Below are 24,285 nucleotides of genomic sequence, written 5' to 3'. Positions count from 1 at the left end.
GAAAGTGTGTGTGTGAGAATTGTAGTCCTCTTTAGCCATGTTTGTATTTGGTGGTGTATTCTGGGAAATGGAGTCACTGGATTGCTGTGATATGACCGAGCCCCTCTCCCAAAGGGCTCACTCCGGGAGCAGAGTTCTTTCTGGGTCTGCCCGGGGGTTGTGGTCCTGGACACTCTGGATGTAGGGCATGAATATCTCTACATATGTTGAATCTATACAATCTCAACAGTGCTGAATCAAGATGGCGGCGTGGCAGTAGCATGCAGCGGCCTCTCCAGATCCAAATGGTGCTATTTTTTCTATTTTTGTCTTGCAGCCCGTCTTTTTACAGCACATGGACATCAGAGAAACCGGTGTTCATGTTTACCAGACACTGCTAAAATACAGAAATCATGCAACAACCGACCTGCATGATGATATGCTGGAGAAGCTACGTGATCTCGGCCTGATGCGGAGACCAGGCCTCCAGTCCTCGACGTCGCCTGATGCTGGTGGCCGGGGGAGGGGACGTAGAAGCATGGGAATCGGGCGGGGGTCCATGTGCATGCAAGTATTAATGCTACATAGGACTTAAGGTGCATTTTACGTCCAGTCTAGTCTTACAACCCCAGTTCCGAAAAAGTTGGGACAGTATGGAAAATACAAAAAAAAAGAGCCGTTTGAAAAATCAGTTCACGCTGTACTATATTGAAAATACATTATTAACACATTATTTGAAGTTTAACTTTGTGGATTGAATTATTTTTGAAAATATACACTCATTTCAAATCTAATGACTGCAACACACTCCAAAAAAGTTGGGACAGTCGACTGTTTACCGCTGTGTAACATCAGCTTTTCTTTTAATAACACTTATTCAGCGTTTGGACGCTGAATGAAGACTCCAGTTGGTTAAGTTTAGCGAGCAGAATTTTCCTCCATTCCTCCATTATGCATTTCTTATGTAGTGATTGTACGGTTCCTTCGTCGCCTTGTTTTGCGCTTCATAATGCACCACACGTTCTCAATGGGAGACGGGTCAGGACTGCAACAGGCCATGCTAGCACCCAAACTCTCTGCTTACTCAACTATGCGCTTGTAATCTTTGCAGAATGTGGTTTGGCGTTGTCCTGCTCTGGATGGCAGCATATGTTTCTCCAAAATGTGTACATATCTTTCCGCATTAATGCTGCCCTCACAGATGTGTAAGTTATCCATATCATGGGCACTGATACGCCCACATACCATGACAGACACTGGCTTTTGGACCTGACGCTGATAACAGCTTGGACGGTCCTTTTCCTCTTTGGCCCGGAGAACACAACGGCTGTTTTGTCCAAAAACTATTTGAAATGTCGACTCGTCAGACCACAAAACAAAATTCTACTGTGCTACTGTCCATCTCAGATGAGACCGAGCCAGAGAAGTGGGCAAAGCTTCTGGACAGTGTTGATATAGGGCTTTTGCTTTGCATAGTAAAGCCTTAACTTGTATCTGTGGATGCAGCGGCGAATGGTGTCGACTGTCAAAGGTTTACTAAAGTATTCCCGAGCCTATGTCAGGAAATCCATTACAGACTCATAACGGTTTTTAAGAGAAGTGATGTCTGAGGGATCGGAGATCACGCGCATTCAAAAGTGGTTTTCGGCCTCGCCTTTTACGCACCAAGATTTGACCGGATTCCTTGAATCTTTTAATTATATTGTGCATTGTAGAAGGTGAAACGCCCAAAATCATACCGATTTGTCTTTGGGGAATGTTCTTCTCAAAGTGTTGGATTATTCTCTGATGTATCTGTTGGCAGGTCGGCGATCCTTTGCCCATCCTTTCTCTTGAAGGTCCCGGCCTTTTTTGGAGGCTCCTTATATACTATGATTAGACGATTGCCTCACCTGTTTCACATCACCTTCTTATTTCAACTCATCACATCGCTATTAGTCCTAAACTGCCCCTGTCCCAACTTTTCTAGAACATGTTGCGGGCATCAATTTCAATATAAACATTTATCTTAAAATAAAACCATGCAGTTGATTAGATAAAACATCTAACACCTCGTCTTGTTTAAAAACAAGTCAAAGTACATTTACACATCGCTCCTCTTTGTTTTTATTAGCATTTTCCGTACTGTTCCAACTTTTTCGCAATTGGGGTAGTACAACCGACCCCTGGTCATTTGTTCAGAACCTAACCATGGAGCTCCCACTGCACTATTTGAGAGCTTAAAGTTCATCCTATTTTAAGGGCCAGCATTTCAGTAATACTCACTTTCAAAGAACAGCTGTGAGATCATGAGGCATTCAGGATTAAAAGATGATACATTCCAGTCTTTCAGGGATATAAGGTTATATTATAAACAGCTACATAAATAACTGAGACAATCCGTTGGGTTTAATGCATTATCAAGTGAATGAATCTTAAACAAATAATCGTTACATCACAGAAATATGAAGTTATAAAGAAACTACAGAAATTCATTTTTAGAAAAGTAAATACATTTCAGATTCAAATGTTAAATCTTGGACAGCACGGTGGTTTAGTGGTTAGCATGTTTGCCTCGCACGTCCTGGGTTGGGGGTTTGATTCCTGCCTCCTCCATGTGTGGGCTTAGTTTGCATGTTCTCCCTGTGCTTCAGGGGTTTCCTCCGGGTACTCCGGTTTCCTCCCCGAGTCCAAAGACATGCACTGTAAACTGATTGGCATTAGAACAGTAAATTGTGAGTGTGTGTCCGATTGCGCCCTACGCTGGGTTGGCACCTCGTCCAGGGTTGTCCCCCAAGTCCCACTAGGCTCCAGGCTTCCCACGACCCAGTGAAGGATACAAGCAGAACACACAAATTTTAAACTATTACTTTCTTGGCCTACAATCCAGAGCTAGGATGACACATCCACTGTACCTGTACTGTGAGCCGGTAGTCATGCAAATCCTTCAGAAATTTCTACTTATCTTCTTGGCCAGAATGTTGCTGCCTGGAGGTGACTCTACTGGCTCTGGAAACTTTGAACTGTCCCAATGTTAACCATGCGCGCGCACACACACACACACACACACACACACACACACACACACATATACAATACTTAATATTCAATGGAATTTTACTAAAAGTCCTTGCAATATTGCTAAAAACATATCAATAAAATAAGCAATAAAATTACCAGATACCTGTTTTTTCTTCAGAAAGGCAAACTGTGTCATGTGAATGTGAAATAATAATTAATATGATCAAATGTCATAACTACTTAAAGTACTGATCAATTTTCAGGCCCAGGGAGTTTAAATCAGATTGTCCACATGTGTGTGACTGGAAAAAGAAAACAATGAGTTTCAAAATCTTCCAAAATGTTAACTTTTATCAAAATATCTCATCACATATGCCTGGGAGAACGGTACGCAGAAGTGATTTCGGCAGGGCACAGGTGGACCTTATTGCAGTGGTTAAATCGATTATTTTGACTTTGCTCAGAACACCTCTAGATTAATCCCTGGTCTATTGGATCTTTACTGGATTCTAGATCTGGCACCCTCGGACAGCTTACCTGCACCTGAGGTTTGATCATTCCATGTGAAATGCAGGTTGAGGACTGCAACCCAGCACTCTGGGGGACACTTCTGAACAATTACCCCTAGTACACAGGCCTTGTGTCCTCAGGTAGACACTGCTCCATGAATAGCGTGCACCCCATCATCTGGAGCCGCTGCACTGCCTAGTTCCTAGAGTACTAGCCTTGCTGCAGGGACTGCTAGTAAGAAGAAAGTCCTTGTTCCTCCCTGTCTGATGTATTTGGCTGCTGTCGCAGCACCTCAGAGCACCATGGATGATCTCAATCTTATACTGGACACCCATATCAACTCCCTTTATGAGCGTATGCAGAACGCTAAGGTCAAATGGGTCTTTCTAAACACTGCCTTTTTGCTAGCGATCACACAATTATCCAGAAAATTAAGTGAAAAAAATCAACAGGGCTGGAAGTAATAGAGCTGCTGCAAGTGTATTTTTAATAATAAATATCATTAATATCAATAATTATCACTAAATAAATAGTAAATGACTTAAATGCATCATTTGCCCAATTCTTTATAATAATAATAATTATTATTATTATCATTATTATTATCATTATTATTATTATTATTAAAACATGCTGGTTGCGCCCTCTGCAGGCTAGAGAGTGAATTAACCAATAATCTCTCCAGGTTTAATCTGCCACACACTGGAGCTGTTCTGTCGTAACAAAATCCATACAAATTTTTTTTTAATCTTTTAAAAAATTTAAAAGATTAAATCTTTTTATTTTTAATTATTTTAATTTTTTTTTAGCTTTTTTAAATAAAGTGATTACTGGAGATGAATTAACGAACAAAGATGAAGAGATCCTGAACTATTTAAGGACTGAAGTTCAGTACTGAAACACTACAGTTTCAGTTTGGGGATCTGAGGACTGTAGTCGGTCAGGATACACGCAGTCAACCCCTACAGGGAAAAGCAAGAATTAGGCAAATTCACACGTACTCGCACACCCAGAAACTTAAACACACACCCACAACCGACATCCATATTACCATAATGGTCCATTTGCGGTTTTCAGCCTCAGGAAACACCAGTGAGCGTGGCGAGTAGAAAACCTCGTCGTCCACTTCTGACTTTCGTGGGAGACAGTGCAAGAAAGTCCAGTCTTGTGCTGCTACACTTCCTGTCTGAGAGACAATCAGATTGCAGGGTAGAACCGATCAGTTTGTCATCGGAAAATACTCAGGTTTTCCTCATGAATAAAATGGTGCTACAGAGGGGTGAATAACTAATAATGATTCATTCATCTTCTGTAACCGCTTATCACTATTGCTGGAACACTGGAGACGGGAGAGGTGGAAGGAAACCGGAGAACCCGGAGAAAACCCGAGCAAACATAGGGGAAGGATCTGCAAAACTCCACATAGATAGTGACTCAGGATTGAACCTGGGACGCTGGAGCTGTGAGACAGCAGCGCTACCCGCTGCACCACAACGCCATGTTTTGTTTACATTCAGTATGAATTTTAAAAACTATCGGTCGATTAATCGGTTATCCGCAGGTAGGTACCGCCCGATTTAGTTAGCGGTATCTGTGAAATCCAATATCGGTCGATCTCTAATAAGTACTGTCATAAGAACCTCAAACAAAAAGTCTCTAAACCAGTATTTTCTTTCATATGTGGCAAAATTATTCATACCCTAAAGCAGGGGTGGGCAATCTTATCGTGAAAGGGAAGGTATGGGTGCAGGTTTTCATTCCAACCAATCAGAAGCCACACCTGAGTCTATAGAAAGCCAAGATCAACTGATTACACAGGTGGAGTCAGGTGTGGCTCCTGCTTGATTGGAATGAAAACCTGCACCCACACCGGCCCTTTCCAGATAAGACTGGACATCCCTGCCCTAAAGGATATTGAAAACGTTCAAATGAATGTAAAAAATAAAATAAGAAAATTATTCCTCAGCAAATAGTTCGCGGGGGGGGGCGGCGGTTGGGGTTGGGGGGTGAGTAAAACAACCCAAAGCTGCCGGTTGCACATGGGCAACTCCGTGATCTCATGATCAGTTAGTCTATGCATTGGCAGAAATGTCTGCGTGGATCCGAGTCTGAGAAACTGAAATTAAATGTACTGAAAAAAAAGTGGAATCGTGTTAAGAAAGACTCGTGTACCTTCATGGTGATCTTGTAGCCATGGAAGTCCTTCAGCCTCTTCATGTTTTCATCTTCCTGGCCCATGCCAATCCACGCGTCTGTCACCAGCACATTGCTGCCCTGAGCTGCCTCCAGTGGCTCTGAAAACAAGTGCAGCTCTGTCCCAAACTACAGAGTGTGCACACACGGATTTATATATATTTATTCACATATCCATGATCACGTCTCGCTATAGCCAGATATTTGGTTTGGATTTGGAAATGTTAAGTTTAGTGTTAACCAGAGCCCTCCTGTCACATACCTGTTTAGAGAGACGCAGCGCCTCCTGAGTGACATTAGCATCTGGTTCATAACCCTAGAAGATAGGAGAGAGCATAGAGGATTTTTTAATTACTTTCTGCTGCACATGTTAGCGCACAGAGGCATGCGATTCTACACTCAGAAGCTGAATTAAGGGCTAACCTTTGGCCTAGCTATTCTCAGATTTATTCCCAATTTGGCCGCTGACATCATGAAGGAGTGGAGGACATTGGTACCATCACCTATCCAAGACACTGTCAGGCCCTTCAAAGAACCGTAATGCTCCTAGAAGAGAAAACAGCATAAAGGATAAGGAGCCCATCAATGCCAGATGAAAGTGTGTGTGTGTGTGTGTGTGTGTGTGTGTACCTGCAGTGTGAGCAGATCAGCTAGTATCTGTATAGGATGGTAAAGATCAGAGAGGCCGTTGATAATTGGTATAGAAGCTTCCTTATCCAGCTGCTCCAAAGTGGAGTGACTGTACACCCGGGCTAACACAATATCAGTCAAGTTCGAGAGCACTCTGCAACACACACACACACACACATACACACACACACATTAATGTGTGTGTGTGTGTGTGTGTGGGGAACAGTTTCATGAGGAGGTACGTGTATTTACATGTCACTAATACACGTGCATAAACTTCTGTTCAAACCTTGCTGTGTCTTTTGTGCTCTCATTTACACCCAGGTGAATATCCTGAGAGGCAAGGAAACATGGATGACCTCCCAACAGAGCGAACCCTGGACACACACACACACACACACACACACACACACAAGCTGTCTATGTGGCATTTTTGTCCTTTGCTTCCTTTCATTCACTATCCACTAGTATTCAGTGTGCTCAGTGACCGTGTTGCTTGACTCTCATTCAGTTACTCATGTCTGAAACACACTCTTACTAACTTTCACACACACACACACACACACACACACACATTCTCTCTTTTGCACCTGTTTCAGTGGACATGCGGGTCCTAGTGCTTCTCCTCTCGAATATCATGGCAATAGATTTGCCTTGAAGGAGAGGAAGATACTAAAAATATAAATATAAACCATTAAATCGTTAAGCACAAAACCGAACGATCATCATCATCAATGCCAGTTCAGATTAGTCTGTGCTAGGAAGACCAAATGTACTAAATGATGACCCTGCTGAAAAGAACAAACAAACAAACAAACAACAGAAACCCTCATAGAATTTGCAATGGTTTTAATGGGAATTGTATTAATAGAAACTGTAATGGTGCCTGTGGGTCTCTACTGGTCATTTGTTGCCATTAAAGACCAGTAATAGTAATGATAATGGTTTTAATGGTTAGCTGATGGGGCGCACGGTTCGATTCTCGCCCTCCCCCAGTCCAAAGACATGCATGGTAGGTTGATCGGCGTGTCCAAAGTGTCCGTAGTGTATAAACGGGTGTGTGAATGGGTATGTGATTGTGCCCTGCGATGGATTTGCACCCCATACAGGGTGAACCCCACCTCGTGCCCCATGCTCCCTGGGATAGACTCCAGGTTCCCCACGACCCTGAAGGATAAGCGGTACAGATGATGCATGGTTAGCTGATGGTTTGTCATGGTATTTGTAGTGGAAACCATTAGAATTTCTGTGATGGTTTCTCCATTGTTTGTTTGTTTGTTTGTTTGTTTTTCAGCAGGGGAAAGTCACTCTTGAATGAACCTGATACCTGTCCTTCATGCTTGATCCGATGCTTTAGGTCAGAAGACACCCACAGGATGTGCTTGATCTCATCAGGGTTGAAGTCTTTCAGCGTGAGGAAACTGCGTCCCTTCAGGTTCACACATCCTAAAGATGTCCTCCCCAGCCTAATGTCACAAAAAATACATCAGATATACTTCTCATTAGTGTATATGACTTTCACTAACAGCTTTTCGACTCCCAAAACAAAGACGTTAACAGCTATCCCACATTTCATGAGCACTCACCTGAAACTCCGTGCCTGGTCAGACTTGACAGCTTTAAGGCTGTGCAGAACGGTGTTCCTGAGAGCAAGCATGCTGATCAGAAGTCGTGTTACAGCACAGACTAAAATAAAACCCAAACTTTTCTCTATCCAAACTTTTCTCAAACCCCACCTGTGCTTTCATCAGCCGAGAGCGGGCCCCACAACGCCCTACTAAACCCCGCCCACTCGTGCCCACGAGTGACTGTTTTGAATACAGTATATCATCGCAAAGGCTTGAGAAGGCTGTGTTAAAGAGTAGTATTGATAGTTTCCCCCAGTTCTCTTGTAGCGCTCCTGGTCTCCCAATGACTGAATCCCAAATGTGTAATAACTGTACACTTAGTATCCTGTTTGTCTTGAATTAAATGTGTTAAATATATAGGCTTATAAATAAATAAAAAAAATAATAATACACTTGGAACTCTTCTGCATGTGGAAATTTCTGGAATAAAAACTGCAAGGCAGATTAGTGTTGTACATATTTGAATAATGATCTTAGATTAAGTGGGGACCCAAGGCCAAATAAACCATGCATTGCACTGCTGCCACGTGATTGGCTGATTAGATAACTGCATGAATGTGCAGGTGTTCCTAATAAAGTGGATGGTGAGTGTATATGTAGGATATTGTTAATATATTTAGTGTTTTCTCTCTCTGCAGATTTTCGCCAACATTGCGGTTTATTAGTAATATCATAGGCCTAGTTTTTTTTTTTTCTTCTAGCAGCATCATTGCTGAGCAGTTTATCTCCTGCAGATGAGCTGAACATACATTTATTTAATCTGAAACAGATTTTAACAAATCTTATCATTTAAAAATGTAATAAATTAAATTTGCAACTCTATTTTGCATCAGAAAATGTTCAAAAATATAATCCCAGTATTTATAAAAAGTCAGCATGTGTTTTTTTTATGTATATAATTACAGTACAATGCTATCTAAATTGTAAGGGAATAACCTACCCAACCATTAACCCTTCAGTATTCAGAAAATATGGTGCCGGATTATTCTGTATGCTTGAGAGTATTATGATGTATGTGATATTAGTATCCTAACTGTTAAGCCTGGCATTATAAAAAGCTCCATGTTTTTCTCTACAACAACAGATTATTTATTATAGGCTGTTGCTCATTATCTAGGGTGTTCTTTATAGATTTTAGCTATAGTATTTTGAGCAAAATATTTTCTGGGTTTCTTTTTTTTAATGAATTAAATTTTTTAAACAAATGAATCGATTACATGACATGGAGTGACATTATCACTGTCATAATCGATTGGAAGAAGAATTCATGACTATTTCTACAGTTACATGTGGCGCGACCTGTCTAACCTATCGTATCCCTTGGTCTCGAGTAAAGGGCGGGACTTAATTCTTTCTCTCCAATCACATGCGTGACCCGAGGTAACCTCAGGAGAACTGCGCCCCTTCAGCTTATACATAACAGAAATTAGGCCAAAAACACCCAAAAAACACGACTTTACACTGCATTACAATTCCCATCATTATTTTTGCAAAATTAAAACTAGAAAGCATTATTCAAGGTAAAAATAAATGAATAAATACAAATGCTTGAATACGTATGTTTGGATATAAGTGCACGGTGAATAGGTGCACAAGACTTTTCATTTTGTACCCAATAGTATCATATGACATTAAGTTGAATTTTTGCACTGATAAAAATGTATTTTTAAGTTATATTCTCTCATTCGGTTATTTTATATTAGTGTAATGTTAGTTCTGAACATGTGAACACACACACACGACACACACACACGACATAAACACTGATTAATGGAGATATGGAGATAAGTTCAGGGGTTTCAGTCTAAACAGAAATTAAACACACAGTGAAAGACTCTGTCTCAGTGAGAAGTTTCTGGTATTATGAAAATGTTGTACTGGGCAAAAACCTGCTCCACTACTTTACCGTTTTTACGGCTTTTTGTGTACCACACCCTTTCAATCATTTTCTCTCGTTCTCTTTCATTCACACACAGAGGTGCAGCTGATAGCTAGACCTTTTCTCAAATTCAAAGCAGGGATGCAAATTAACGAAGGGAAGAAATGCTGAGACCGTCCCAACCCCCAAACACACACCTTCAATTCAGTTAATTCAATTCAATTTTATTTGTGTAGCGCTTTTAACAACGGACGTTGTCTCAAAAAAGTTTTACAGAAGCATATAAACACAGGATAGAGATTTTAAGTGTGTGGATTTATCCCTATTGAGCGAGACGGTGGAGACGGTGGTGAGGAAAAACTCCCCGAGATGATATGAGGAAGAAACCTTGAGAGGAACCCGTCCACCATGGATGATCTCACTCTTATACTGGACACCCACATCAACTCCCTTTATGAGTGTATGCAGAACGCTAAGCTCAAATGGGTCTTTCTAAACACTGCCTTTTTGCTAGCGATCACATCAGCAAAACATTTGGAGAACTGGATGCCTTGAGGATAAGCTTGCCTTGTATGTATTGGCGGGCAGATGACCCCGGAGTGACCTTGTAGTCGATTACTCACTTTTATAAACCGATTCATTATTGACTTTGCAGCATTCCATGAGTAGGTACCTGCCAAGTGTTCCTTGTTATTCCAAGTATGTGCCTTACAATACTAAACCTTTTCACACAGATCATCAGGGATGCAAACGTTTGCAAACCGCACGCAATGTTTGTGTAGGTCAAGCAATATAATTATAAAATAAAATATTCCAATTAATCAGTGAAGAACTCTCTAATAAAACCAAAAATTGTAATAAATTATGCAAAATGAGTTATTCTGGCGAGGAGGGCCCCAGTTCAAATCTTGTTTAGGACCCAGTTTGATTATTGCAAGAGCCAGTCCTGACTATACTATAATTATCCAGAAAATTAAGTGAAAAAAATCAACAGGGCTGGAAGTAATAGAGCTGCTGCAAGTGTATTTTTAATAATAAATATCATTAATATCAATAATTATCACTAAATAAATAGTAAATGACTTAAATGCATCATTTGCCCAATTCTTAATAATAATAATTATTATAATTATTATTATTATTATTATTATTAAAACATGCTGGTTGCGCCCTCTGCAGGCTAGAGAGTGAATTAATCAATAATCTCTCCAGGTTTAATCTGCCACACACTGGAGCTGTTCTGTCGTAACAAAATCCATACAAATATTTTTTTAATCTTTTAAAAATTTTAAAAGATTAAATCTTTTTATTTTTAATTATTTTAATTTTTTTTTAGCTTTTTTAAATAAAGTGATTACTGGAGATGAATTAACGAACAAAGATGAAGAGATCCTGAACTATTTAAGGACTGAAGTTCAGTACTGAAACACTACAGTTTCAGTTTGGGGATCTGAGGACTGTAGTCGGTCAGGATACACGCAGTCAACCCCTACAGGGAAAAGCAAGAATTAGGCAAATTCACACGTACTCGCACACCCAGAAACTTAAACACACACCCACAACCCACATCCATATTACCATAATGGTCCATTTGCGGTTTTCAGCCTCAGGAAACACCAGTGAGCGCGGCGAGTAGAAAACCTCGTCGTCCACTTCTTCTGACTTTCGTGGGAGACAGTGCAAGAAAGTCCAGTCTTGTGCTGCTACACTTCCTGTCTGAGAGCCAATCAGATTGCAAGGTAGAACCGATCAGTTTGTCCGATTGGACAACGGAAAATACTCAGGATTTCCTGATGAATAAAATGGTGCTACAGAGGGGTGAATAACTAATAATGATTCATTCATCTTCTGTAACCGCTTATCACTATTGCTGGAACACTGGAGACGGGAGAGGTGGAAGGAAACCGGAGAAAACCCGACCAAACATAGGGGAAGGATCTGCAAAACTCCACATAGATAGTGACTCAGGATTGAACCTGGGACGCTGGAGCTGTGAGACAGCAGCGCTACCCGCTGCATCACAACGCCACCCGATAGAAACAACGAGCATTGGATAATGCACCAAAAACATTCCATACACAATGCTTTCAATTCTCCACTAAAACAACTTCCTAACTTTCCTTTAGCAATAATTACTACAGGTCGAGCGATTGATGGGTTTTGCTGATTAATCGGCACCGGAACTATCGGTTATCGGCAACTATCGGTTGCAGGAGCATCTGAGAAAGGTCCGCCGTCATTATACAGCACGACAGCGGCCTCTAGAGGCGAAATAAAAACTATCACTGACTAATTTTGTTATTTGAATTAAATTTGTCATTTGAAGTGCTTATTTATTTATTTATTTTGGATGTCTCTATTTTTATTTGTTATTCGGAGTGTTACTTTTTGGTTCGGTTTAATAGTTAATATATATATTAATATAAGTAAAAGGTAAGTAAAACAACCCAAAGCTGCCGGTTGCACATGGGCAACTCCGTGATCTCATGATCAGTTAGTCTATGCATTGGCAGAAATGTCTGCGTGGATCCGAGTCGGAGAAACTGTAATTAAATGTACTGAAAAAAAAGTGGAATCGTGTTAAGAAAGACTCGTGTACCTTCATGGTGATCTGGTAGCCATGGAAGTCCTTCAGCCTCTTCATCTTTTCATCTTCCTGGCCCATGCTAATCCACGTGTCTGTCACCAGCACATTGCTGCCCTGAGCTGCCTCCAGTGGCTCTGAAAACAAGTGCAGCTCTGTCCCAAACTACAGAGTGTGCACACACGGATTTATATATATTTATTCACATATCCATGATCACGTCTCGCTATAGCCAGATATTTGGTTTGGATTTATAAATGTTAAGTTTAGTGTTAACCAGAGCCCTCCTGTCATATACCTGTTTAGAGAGACGCAGCGCCTCCTGAGTGACATTAGCATCTGGTTCATAACCCTAGAAGATAGGAGAGAGCATAGAGGAGTGATTTAATTACTTTCTGCTGCACATGTTAGCGCACAGAGGCATGCGATTCTACACTCAGAAGCTGAATTAAGGGCTAACCTTTGGTGTAGCTATTCTCAGATTTATTCCCAATTTGGCCGATGACATCATGAAGGAGTGGAGGACATTGTTACCATCACCTATCCAAGACACTGTCAGGCCCTTCAAAGAACCGTAATGCTCCTAGAAGAGAAAACAGCATAAAGGATAAGGAGCCCATCAACGCCAGATGAAAGTGTGTGTGTGTGTGTGTGTGTGTGTGTACCTGCAGTGTGAGCAGATCAGCTAGTATCTGTATAGGATGGTAAAGATCAGAGAGGCCGTTGATAATTGGTATAGAAGCTTCCTTATCCAGCTGCTCCAAAGTGGAGTGACTGTACACCCGGGCTAACACAATATCAGTGAAGCTCGAGAGCACTCTGCAACACACACACACACACACACACACACACACACACACACACAGTCTTATGCAGAAGTACATGTACTTACATGTCACTAATACACGTGCATAAACTTGTGTTCAAACCTGGCTGTGTCTTTTGTGCTCTCATTTACACCCAGGTGAATATCCTGAGGGGTGAGGAAACATGGATGACCTCCCAACAGAGCGAACCCTGGACACACACACACACACACACACACACACACACACACACACACACACACGCTGTCTATGTGGCATTTTTGTCCTTTGCTTCCTTTCATTCACTATCCACTAGTATTCAGTGTGCTCAGTGACCGTGTTGCTTGACTCTCATTCAGTTACTCATGTCTGAAACACACTCTTACTAACTTTCACACACACTCACATTCTCTCTTTTGCACCTGTTTCAGTGGACATGCGGGTCCTAGTGCTTCTCTTCTCGAATATCATGGCAATAGATTTGCCTTGAAGGAGAGGAAGATACTAAAAATATAAATACAAACCATTAAATCGTTAAGCACAAAACCGAACGATCATCATCATCATCATCATCATCATCATCATCAATGCCAGTTCAGATTAGTCTGTGCTAGGAAGACCAAATGTACTAAATGATGACCCTGCTGAAAAGAACAAACAAACAAACAAACAAACAACAGAAACCCTCATAGAATTTGCAATGGTTTTAATGGGAATTGTATTAATAGAAACTGTAATGGTCCCTGTGGGTCTCTACTGGTCATTTGTTGCCATTAAAGACCAGTAATAGTAATGATAATGGTTTTAATGGTTAGCTGATGGGGCGCACGGTTCGATTCCCGCCCTCCCCCAGTCCAAAGACATGCATGGTAGGTTGATCGGCGTGTCCAAAGTGTCCGTAGTGTATAAACGGGTGTGTGAATGGGTATGTGATTGTGCCCTGCGATGAATTTGCACCCCGTACAGGGTGAACCCCACCTCGTGCCCCATGCTCCCTGGGATAGACTCCAGGTTCCCCACGACCCTGAAGGATAAGCGGTACAGATGATGCATGGTTAGCTGATGGTTTGTCAAGGTATTTGTAGTGGAAACCATTAGAATTTCTGTGATGGTTTCTCCATTGTTTTGTTTGTTTGTTTGTTTGTTTTTCAGCAGGGGAAAGTCACTCTTGAATGAACCTGATACCTGTCCTTCATGCTTGATCCGATGCTTTAGGTCAGCAGACACCCACAGGATGTGCTTGATCTCATCAGGGTTGAAGTCTTTCAGCGTGAGGAAACTGCGTCCCTTCAGGTTCACACATCCTAAAGATGTCCTCCCCAGCCTAGTGTCACAAAAAATACATCAGATATACTTCTCATTAGTGTATATGACTTTCACTAACAGCTTTTCAACTCCCAAAACAAAGACGTTAACAGTTATCCCACATTTCATGAGCACTCACCTGAAACTCCGTGCCTGGTCAGACTTGACAGCTTTAAGGCTGTGCAGAACGGTGTTCCTGAGAGCAAGCATGCTAATCAGAAGTCGTGTTACAGCACAGACTAAAATAAAACCCAAACTTTTCTCAATCCCCGCCTGCGCTTTCATCAGCCGAGGGCGGGGCTGCTCGCGCAGGGCACGCCCACAACACTCTCCTAAACCCCGCCCACTTGTGGCTGTTTTGAGTCATCGCAAAGGCTTGAGAAGGCTGTGTTAAAGAGTAGTATTGATAGTTTCCTCCAGAGCTCCTGAATCCCAAATGAATCCTAATGTGTAATACCTGTACACTTAGGGTAGTGCTTGCTTAGTATCCTGTTTGTCTTGAATTAAATGTGTTAAACATATAGGCTTATAAATAATAAAATAATAATAATAATAATAATAATAATAATAATACACTTGGAACTGTTCTGCATGTGGAAATTTCTGGAATAAAAACTGCAATTGATAGGCAGATTAGTGTTGTACATATTTGAATAATGAGCTTAGATCATGTGGGGACCCAAGGCCAAATAAACCATGCATTGCACTGCTGCCACGTGATTGGCTGATTAGATAACTGCATGAATGTGCAGGTGTTCCTAATAAAGTGGATGGTGAGTGTATATGTAGGATATTGTTAATATATTTAGTGTTTGCAGGTTTTTAAAAATCTGGGCTTTAGCAGTGGTTGTGGTTAATAATGAGTTTAAAGTTTCATCAGTCTTTCGCCATGTTTTTCATTAATGTATCTGAATACACCTCTATTATTTCAGTGTGCTCATTTCTTAAAATGACTTTTATTAACCTCACGGCTAAGGTAAAAACAGGTATTAGGCGAGGCAAGGCAAGGTTGATTTATATAGCATATTTATACATTTCATACACAATGGTAATTCAAAGTGCTTTATTTACAGTAAAAAAAAATGATAATGAAAATACAAGGTATTTAAAAATATAAGAACAAGAAATAAAAATTGATAAAAAATGAATTAAAATGAGCAGGAGATTAAAAAAAAATGTAATGTGTGAAAAGGGGGAAAGTTACAGAGCTGAAATGATCAGTAGGAGGCAGTGTAGTGTTCAGTCAGTAAATGTGAGGTAAATAGATGAGTTTTCAGTCTGGTTTTCAATGTGGCGAGAGTTTGAGCACATCTTACTTCTTCTGGAAGCTGGTTCCAGCGACGGGTGGCATAATAGCAAAATGCTAAAAGGTCTCACCTTGTTTTGAGTGAACCCTTGGTATTTCTAACTGACCTGATTCTAACGATCTGAGATGCCTAAACATATCTGTAATGTATTTAGGTTCTAGGCCGTGTGATTTCTAAACTAGTAAACTGGGGGCAGTGGTGGCTTGACAGTTAAGGCTCTGGATTACTGATCAGATGGTCGGTGGTTCAAGCCCCGGTGCTGCTAAGCTGCCACTGTTGGCTGCCACTGTTGGGCCCTAGAGCAAGGCCCTTAACTCTCTCTGCTCCAGGGGCGCTGTATCATGGCTGACCCTGTGCTCTGACCCCAATTTCCTAACATGCTGGGATATGCAAAGGAAAGAATTTCACTCTGCTGTAATGTATATGTGAGTAATAAAGACTCATTAATAATAATTTAAAATCAATTCTGAGTGTAACTGGAAGCCAGTGTAAAGATCTGAGCACTATAGAAATATGCTCAGAGTGTTTTAGTTGGGGTGAGAATCCTGGCAGCAGCACTCTGAATGAGCTGCAGCTGTCTAATGGTCTTTTTGGGAAGACGGGTGAGAAGTCCATTGCAGTAATCCACCCATGCTGGTAATACATGCATGAACAAGTTTCTCTAAGTCTTGACTGGAAATGGACCACCTACTTCTCACTATATTTTTGAGGTGATAGTCGGCGGATTTGGTTATTGCTTTCACTTGATTACTGAAACTTAGATCAGACTCCAAAATGACACCAAGATTCCTGGCTTGATTTTTTTGTCTTTAGACCTTTGGAGTCAAGATACGTGTTCAGCTTGAGACTTTCATCTTTGTTTCTAAATACAATGACTTTTGTTTTGTCTTTGTTTAAGCAAAGGAAGTGTTTGCACATCCAACTGTTAATTTCATCAAGACACTGGCACAGGGAGTCTATGGGGTGGTAATTATTAGGTGACAGGATTCTTTTTTATAATTTGGCCGAGTAGGAGCATATACAGGTTGAACAGCAACGGTCCAAGGATTGAGCCTTGTGGGACTCCATGCATCATGGACGTCCAATCAGATTCATTATTAGCATTACATTTATTTACATTTATTCACTTAGCAGACGCTTTTATCCAAAGCGACTTACAAATGAGAAAGATACAAGCAAAGCGATATATCAAGCAGAGAACAATACAAGTAGTGTTACCATACAAGATCCGTAAATTGAGTTCCAGAAGAAGCAAAGTGCAGAGTAGAGGTGTACGTGCAATTTTTTTTTATTTTATTATTTTTTTTATTATGGGTTGGTTAGGTGTTCATGGAAGAGGTGGGTCTTTAGCTGTTTTTTGAAGATGGTGAGAGATTCTGCGGTCCGGATTGAGATTGGAAGTTCATTCCACCACTGAGGAACAGTTAGTGTGAAGGTTCTTGAAAGGGACCTTGAGCCACGCTGAGTTGGAACTGCTAAACGTCGGTCGCTAATCGATCGCAGATTGTGAGAGGGAACGTAAGCCTTCAGGAGAGAGTTTAGGTAGGAGGGCGCTGTTCCTGACAAGGTCTTGTAGGTGAGCATCAAGGCCTTGAACTTGATGTGGGTAGCTACAGGAAGCCAGTGGAGGGAGATGAAGAGGGGTGTGACATGGGTTCTCTTGGGCTGGTTGAAGACGAGGCGCGCTGCAGCATTCTGAATCATTTCAAGGGGTTTGATGGAGCTGGCTGGGAGGCCTGAAAGCAGTGAGTTGCAGTAGTCCAGTTTTGAGATAACAAGAGCCTGGACTAGTATCTGTGTAGCCTGTTCGGTGATGTAGGGTCGGATTTTCTTGATGACCGCATTGACCGTTATAATTTAATACAGGTTTTGTGGTTATTGTATGTTTAATGGATAGAGGGGGTTCCATTTATTGTTTGATGATAGCTAGAGGAGGTTAATTCCATGCTAAAGGCTCAAAGGTAACATGGAACAGAGCAGGGTCGTCATGGCCCCCAGGGACAACTCCACCTTTAGCCACTAGAGGGCACCCTAACTTGTTCTGTTGTCTCCCTCATTTCCTGTTTAACCATACCCATGTGCTTGTTATTTTCCCTGCTTGATTAGTGCTCTATTTAAGTTCCCTGGTTTTTCTCCCCAGTTGTTCCAGCATTGCATGAATTCAGGTTATGGTTGTGTTTCTGACTGTCTCACATTTGTTACTGTTTGGTTTATATCGAGTGTTTTCTGAGTTTCTGCTTGTCCCGGTTCCCTCGTGTTTCCTATTGCTTGAGTCTGTTTCCCCGGTCTGTTGTCTGTAATAAAGAAGTCCTGCATGTGCATCCGTCTCCCTGGACTCTCCCTCACGACAAGGGTTTGATACCGTAAGTGCCTCCACGGAAGATGTAGGCTGGTCTGTTTTACTATTGGTAGGTAGTACTGTATTTTAAATCTAAACAAGGCAGCTACAGGAAGCCAGTGGAAGAATGGTAGCAGTGGGATGATGTAGGTGGCTTTGGGGAGATTCTGGATTACGTACTGGAGTCTGATGGCACACAAGGGAAGACCTAACAGGACTGAGTGACAGTAGGCCAATCCTGAAACAGTGAGGGTCTGAACAAGGACCTGAGTGGCTTCCATAGAGAGAAATGTCCTTGGATCTATTGCAAAGTAGAAATGTAAAAAGTCATGTTAGCAATGAGTTATCGGTTGTCTAGAAGTACACCAAGATTTGGTGCATTGTGAGATGGAGTTCTCCGGTAAGATGACAAGATCTTGATGTGGAACTCTACAGGTATAGATAACACTTCAGTTTTCCGGGGATTCGGTCCAGATGGGATGTCTGCCAGACATGCTGAGATATAAAACTGAGACATGAATGTCTTAATATTAACGGTATGATGCTCTAAGACTCAAGATGAACTATGCAGAATATATGGTGTCTGTTTTACGGCCTGTTGTTTTTTTTTCTGCCTCTGTGATTCTAATAATTGAAGCGGCACATGCCATTTCCAACGAGGAAGAATGGTCATTTTCCTTTGATCTTTTTTCCCCCCTTCTCATTACACTGGGAAACAAATGCAAATCAGCATCCTCCCACACTGGTCAAAAGTGCAGAACAGCACAACTCTGGACTGGATCAGCCTGTATCAGGAAGCAGACAAGCATAAAAGATGAGGAAAGCTACAGGGCAGGAGGTCACTGCAGGGTTAGTGAAACTGGACAGGTGTTGGGTAGGTAGACTTACAGCAGGTTAGACGAAGCACCTGTAAAGATTTAAACACTTAGTTGGATTGAGACACTGGCCATTTGAAGAGAAAAAGATTAAAGGCACTAAAGCTAGTGTGAATGGGACAGGAAGAAGAGGAAGGGAGTAAAAGGATAAACAATAAGGCTAAGGATGAAGATATAGGGGAACGAAGATGTACGATAAAGTATATCACCATGGAAATGGAGAGCGTGCGCCGCAAAGCACAGAAGATGGGAATTTTTAAAGGAATGAAAAGGAGGGCAGTGACTCTGCTGGAGAGAAAGGATGAAGAGGAGAAGGCAAAGCGTTAAGGGAAAAAAAAACAAGTGGGGAAAGCTGATGAAAGTGAAGAAGAAGGAAGACAGCGAATAATCAGTAGTCGTAAAAGAAGAAGCAAGGGCATGAACCTAAAGCTGTTTCAAGAGAATCCAACAGGAAGAAGCCCTTGCTCCTCAGAACACTCGGTTCATGGGAAGACACCGTACTGTAGTCTCTAGACCGTGAAAGACCTGATGCGCAAAGAAACTACTGGAACATTCATGCCTAGTGAACACACTAACCGACACTTCATTAACAGGCCTGTATGCCATAGTAGTTCAAATGTAGTTCTTCCATAATGCTCCAGATTTCCTCAAAGGTTTGTTCTTCTAACAGTTGCTACTGAGCTCCACTTCCTTACCGTGTGAAAGAAATGAGAACTGTTTATTAATGTCTTAAAGATGATTTAATTTAGCGTTCTGTTTTGTTTCTTGGAGCCATATGATGCTGTGTATTAATACTAAAAATCAGAGATGGTTACACACAGGAGCACAGAAGAGAGACCTTTGGTGGGGTCTTAAAATAAATGTCAGTCTTCACTGTCTGCCCAAGTATGGGCAAGAGAGACCTTTATCATTTTACATTCATATATTATCATACAACTAGCTGGATCTGGATTTAGCAATAACGTGAGATTTATCCACCTGCGTGCTTGAGCGTGTAGTGCCTCGGCTAATATTATTTGACGAATGGCATTTTTATCAGTTGCATTTCAGTTCTTTATGAAAGAGTCTTATTTTAATTGACAATGTATTGTATATTCAATGAAATACACACCACAGACTCGCCTTCAGGCTTTTTAATTAGCTTTTTAATTAGTTTAAATAAAGATTTTGTAAATAAAATGTTAGTTTTCTAATGAAAGAAACGAATACGCCGGCACAATTGTATTTTAGTCTGCGACACCGATTTCCAACTTTTAATCACACACCTTCAGATTCTTAAGATCATGAGAAACATCTCAGTCGAGTGTCCACAAACTTTTGACCGGTTGTGTACATTGTACAAGGCTGAAAACGACAGAAATTCCCCATGTTATTGTTCAGGAGGCTTAACACTGTTATCATCACGTACCAGCAGCTGCTTTTCTGATTACTATTATTAAATACTATAAAAAAAACTTTAGGGGAATTGCTCTGGAAATAGTCTTCTTCCAGCAGTAATAGTGTTCCACAGTGTTTTATTTGGGGAAGGATGAAAGACATCCATACATCCATCCATCCATCCATCTTCTATACCGCTTATCCTTTTCAGGGTCACGGGAAGCCTGGAGATTATCCCAGGGAGCATCGGGCACAAGGCGGGGTACACCCTGGACAGGGTGCCAATACATCGCAGGGCACAATCACATACACACTCACACACCCATTCATACACTACGGACACTTTGGACACGCCAATCAGTCTACCATGCATGTCTTTGGACTGGGGGAGGAAACCGGAGTACCCGGAGGAAACCCCCGCAGCACGGGGAGAACATGCAAACTCCGCACACACAGGGCTACGGTGAGAATCAAACCCCCGACCCTGGAGGTGTGAGGCGAACGTGCTAGCCACTAAGTCACCGTGCGCACGGATGAAAGACATAATGCTTATTAAAATCATCTCTCATTTAAACACTGCATCGGGTTAAAATGCACTTTTCTGCAAAAACGGATATCTTATGAAGCAGAATTATTTGAATATAAGCAAATTTGTCTTAGATTACACATTATGAGATAATGATGAGACAAATATACACGATGATTAACTTTATTTATACGCAGTTTTTACTCATTTCAAGCCTAAAATGATCTTGTTCTAGTGACGACAATTTTGCTTATTTCTAGCATTTATTTCCAAAAACATTCATATAATCATTTTAATGTATTTAAGTTATTTGAAGTTTATATTATATTTTGCCGAGCTAAAATAGGATGTCCAGGTGTTACCTTCATTCTCTGACTTGGATACTGCATATATAGAGCAGGGGTTCTCTATTGCTTCTTGGATCCCTTCAGAACAACTTGTGATTTATTTGAGAAAGCGCTTCAAACCTTAAATACCTTAGGCAAATATATGTAAATTTATTCAATGAAGCTGCTTCAACGTTTCACATAAAGAACCCCAAGTTCCACTGTACATTCAAAACAATATTAACTGCTCTAATATTGGACCTATTCTGACTATTCAAGTAGGTTTATACCTATAATAATAATAATAATAATAATAATAATAATAATAATAATAATAATAAAACTGCAAATGTAAACACTGTAAATAAAGGTATCCCTGCTGAGCAAAAACAACAACAACAACAACATATAGAAACCCTCACAGAATTTGTAATGGTTTTAATGGTCATAATGGGAATCGTATTGGTTTTAATGGAAACTGTTACAGTCCCTGTGGGTCTTTACTGTTAATTTGTTGCCTTCTATTTGTAATGGAAACCATTAAAATTTCTGTGATGGTTTCTATCGTTGTTGTTTTTCAGCGGTGAACTGTACTTTACCTTGTTGCTGATGATGTACCATCAAGGGGGCATCTCTTGCACCTTTAATATGTATGTTTCACCTGGAAACTGTAATATCCTAGTATAACACTGAATTATTTAGTGTTATAAGCTCCACTGATGCACTTTTAAAGCTACATGCTGTAAAAGTGAATTAAAGGTAAACTACTTGCACTTTCCCAGGTGAAGGATAAATATTAAAGGTGCAAAACCTTTACGGTACAGCGACATGAATAAATACAGTCCGGAACATTTATTCCTGAGAGTGTAACACTGATCTTTGATAATGATTCCCAGCAGTGTAACCATGTTAAAACATAATAATAATAATAATAATAATAATAATAATAATAAGGATAAAAAAAATATGTATACAAAAATAAATCATGGATCCTTTGGCAGTAATATGACAGAGCACTGGGGGTTAGTTTGGGGAGCAGTTTGGGGAGCATGGTGGGCAGAACTGAGGGTTTATATGTTAATAATGTACAGGATGAAGAGCTCGTGTTTCAGAGGAGGCGGGCTCGTGGGGAGGAGGAGGAGGAGGAGGAGGAATGCAGTGGATCCTCAAGTAACTCCTGCACATTTTAAACATGGACAACTGGCTGAGTGTGTGTGTGCTTGTGGGACTTCAGGTCGCCTGCTGCCTCGCGTATGACGGTAAGAGACGTTCAGGCTCCCCTGTGTCCTGTTCAGAGGGGGTGTTTTTTTTTTTTGCACTCGGATGTGCAGAGTCCAAGTTTTCAGTCTCTTTGCTCCTTAAGTGTGGAAACTGAACTCATCTCAGATGTGTGTGTGTGTGTGTGTGTGAGAGAGAGAGAGAGAGAGAGAGAGAATACGAGGATACGAGCTCCTTTTAATCCGTGTGTGATCTGAGGTTGAGTGTGTTGTGAGTGTGTTTACGTGGACGGGTTTTTTTGGGGGGAGAGGTGGGGCTGCCAACTAATAGTGTAACACTGCACCCATTCATCCAGCTGTTCCGAAGTGGTATCCAGCGGTTCTGATGCCTGCTCACTGAGCGTTTCCTTCACTTTGACTGCTGTGCTCGCGGTAAATGTACAAATAGGCTAAATAATGAAAAGACTAACAGATGATTGGGCATTTCCCTAGAACAGAGGTGGATACAGATGCATGACAAGTCAGTGGGTTCACTGGTGTGTGCTTAGTGAACATCTGTGGTCCAAGGCAAGGCTTAAACTCGGACTTCTGAGGTGGAGAGGCTTACTTCTTTCATTTCTTGGGGCCAGTACAAGACAAAATTATGTGGTACTTTATACAGGGTGTCCCAAAAGTCTCCATACATAGGGGGAAATTAAGAGTTTTTAGCTATATATATATATATATATATATATATATATATATATATATGTGTGTGTGTGTGTGTGTGTGTGTGTGTGTGTGTGTGTGTATATTTATATATATATATACATATACATATATATATATATATATATATATATATATATATATATATATATATATATATATATACATACATAATTGTCATTTGTTGTGTCGAACTGTTTCAGTAGCTTTAGTTTGATCTGTTCATCGCAAACAGCTGAAAGCCAAAATAATTTTTGGCACCTTTGGCAAAGATGGGTAAAAGAGTTAGGAAAATGTCTTTGCCGTTAATTAGCGTACCCGCACCAAACTTTGAGAAAGATGAAACCATTAATTGAAATAAATTTACCTAAATGTGTGTGTGTGTGGGGGGGCACATTTCAAAAGAAGTATTTTTAACAAAGCTACATGTACCAGAATTATTGACACCCTCTAAAATATGATGAAGCATATTCCCTTTTACATTTTTTTTTTACCCATATTTACCAAGAGTGCCAATAATTATGGAGCTGACCTTACATACCATATACATAACATTTGTTGCTTTTGACAGTGTTTGATATTAATGCATTTTTTTCTGGGAAGCAGTGTGTATTACACTTATTATTATTATTATTATTATTATTAGTAGTAGTAGTAGTAGTAGTAGTAGTAGTGGTAATAATAGTAGTAGTGATAGCAGTAGTAGTGGTAGTAGTAATAGTAGTAATAGTGGTAATAATAGTAGTAATGCTAATAGTAATAATAGTAGTAGTAGTAGTAATGGTAGTAATGGTAATAGTAGTAATAGTAGTAGTAATGGTAGTAGTAGTAGTAATAATAGTAGTAATGGTAATAATGGTAGTAGTAGTAGTAATAGTAGTAATGGTAATAGTAGTAGTAATAGTAGTAATGGTAATAGTAGTAATAGTAGTAGTAATGGTAATAGTAGTAATAGTAGTAGTAATGGTAATAGTAGTAGTAGTAGTAATAGTAGTAGTAATAGTAGTAATGGTAATAGTAGTAGTAATGGTAATAGTAGTAATAGTAGTAGTAATGGTAATAGTAGTAGTAGTAGTAATAGTAGTAATGGTAATAGT

At 40.5% G+C, this 24,285-nt stretch overlaps 3 protein-coding genes across 6 annotated transcripts in view; 1 reads left to right on the top strand and 2 right to left on the bottom strand.

Annotated features, from left to right (window-relative positions):
• Positions 1 to 3,615: 3,615 nt before the first annotated feature.
• LOC128609169 (ornithine transcarbamylase, mitochondrial-like) lies at positions 3,616 to 8,308 on the bottom strand. 2 transcript variants are annotated; one of them, XM_053627605.1, is made up of 10 exons: positions 7,899 to 8,306; positions 7,640 to 7,778; positions 6,903 to 6,984; positions 6,602 to 6,689; positions 6,313 to 6,466; positions 6,106 to 6,228; positions 5,945 to 5,998; positions 5,662 to 5,811; positions 4,541 to 4,675; positions 3,616 to 4,451 (listed from the first exon to the last, which is right to left on the bottom strand). In XM_053627605.1, exons 1-10 carry the CDS (start codon positions 7,967 to 7,969, stop codon positions 4,392 to 4,394), a joined length of 1,056 nt encoding a protein of 351 aa, XP_053483580.1. In that variant the 5' UTR covers positions 7,970 to 8,306; the 3' UTR covers positions 3,616 to 4,391. The 2 variants fall into 2 exon arrangements, with proteins under 2 accessions (XP_053483580.1, XP_053483581.1); XM_053627606.1 differs by lacking the exon at positions 3,616 to 4,451 and having other exon boundaries at positions 4,604 to 4,671; positions 7,899 to 8,308.
• A 1,714-nt stretch (positions 8,309 to 10,022) lies between these two features.
• LOC128609168 (ornithine transcarbamylase, mitochondrial) lies at positions 10,023 to 14,760 on the bottom strand. The gene is made up of 10 exons (XM_053627604.1): positions 14,654 to 14,760; positions 14,395 to 14,533; positions 13,632 to 13,713; positions 13,333 to 13,420; positions 13,069 to 13,222; positions 12,864 to 12,986; positions 12,702 to 12,755; positions 12,419 to 12,568; positions 11,398 to 11,535; positions 10,023 to 11,308 (listed from the first exon to the last, which is right to left on the bottom strand). The coding sequence occupies exons 1-10, from the start codon at positions 14,722 to 14,724 to the stop codon at positions 11,249 to 11,251; spliced, it is 1,059 nt and encodes a 352-aa protein (XP_053483579.1). The 5' UTR covers positions 14,725 to 14,760; the 3' UTR covers positions 10,023 to 11,248.
• Positions 14,761 to 22,291: 7,531 nt separating this feature from the next.
• Positions 22,292 to 24,285, top strand: part of srpx (sushi-repeat containing protein X-linked) — a 12,411-nt gene continuing 10,417 nt past the window's right edge. For all 3 annotated transcript variants that reach the window (XM_053627602.1, XM_053627601.1, XM_053627603.1), the window contains exon 1: positions 22,292 to 22,522. In XM_053627602.1, coding sequence (XP_053483577.1) covers positions 22,456 to 22,522 — 67 coding nt within the window. In that variant the 5' untranslated portion in view covers positions 22,292 to 22,455. The remainder of the gene's footprint in view (positions 22,523 to 24,285) is intronic.

This window comes from Ictalurus furcatus, chromosome 6 (assembly GCF_023375685.1).
Source record: "Ictalurus furcatus strain D&B chromosome 6, Billie_1.0, whole genome shotgun sequence".
Classification (NCBI taxonomy): Eukaryota; Metazoa; Chordata; class Actinopteri; order Siluriformes; family Ictaluridae; genus Ictalurus; species Ictalurus furcatus.
Note: the sequence above shows the minus strand (reverse complement) of the source record. Positions and strands in the feature narration are given on the sequence as shown.

What these genes read in the sequence shown, in the direction of transcription:
- LOC128609169 (XM_053627605.1), bottom strand. Translation starts at nt 7,969, where the DNA reads ATGCTTGCTCTCAGGAACACCGTTCTGCACAGCCTTAAAGCTGTCAAG. An exon ending in GACCAGGCACGGAGTTTCAG is followed by an intron (nt 7,779 to 7,898) that starts GTGAGTGCTCAT and finishes TTGTGACATTAG; the next exon opens with GCTGGGGAGGACATCTTTAG. An exon ending in CGCTGCGTCTCTCTAAACAG is followed by an intron (nt 5,812 to 5,944) that starts GTATGTGACAGG and finishes CACACTCTGTAG; the next exon opens with TTTGGGACAGAGCTGCACTT.
- LOC128609168 (XM_053627604.1), bottom strand. Translation starts at nt 14,724, where the DNA reads ATGCTTGCTCTCAGGAACACCGTTCTGCACAGCCTTAAAGCTGTCAAG. An exon ending in AGCACAAAAGACACAGCCAG is followed by an intron (nt 13,223 to 13,332) that starts GTTTGAACACAA and finishes TGTGTGTTGCAG; the next exon opens with AGTGCTCTCGAGCTTCACTG. An exon ending in GCTACCAGATCACCATGAAG is followed by an intron (nt 11,536 to 12,418) that starts GTACACGAGTCT and finishes ATTGGCTCTCAG; the next exon opens with ACAGGAAGTGTAGCAGCACA.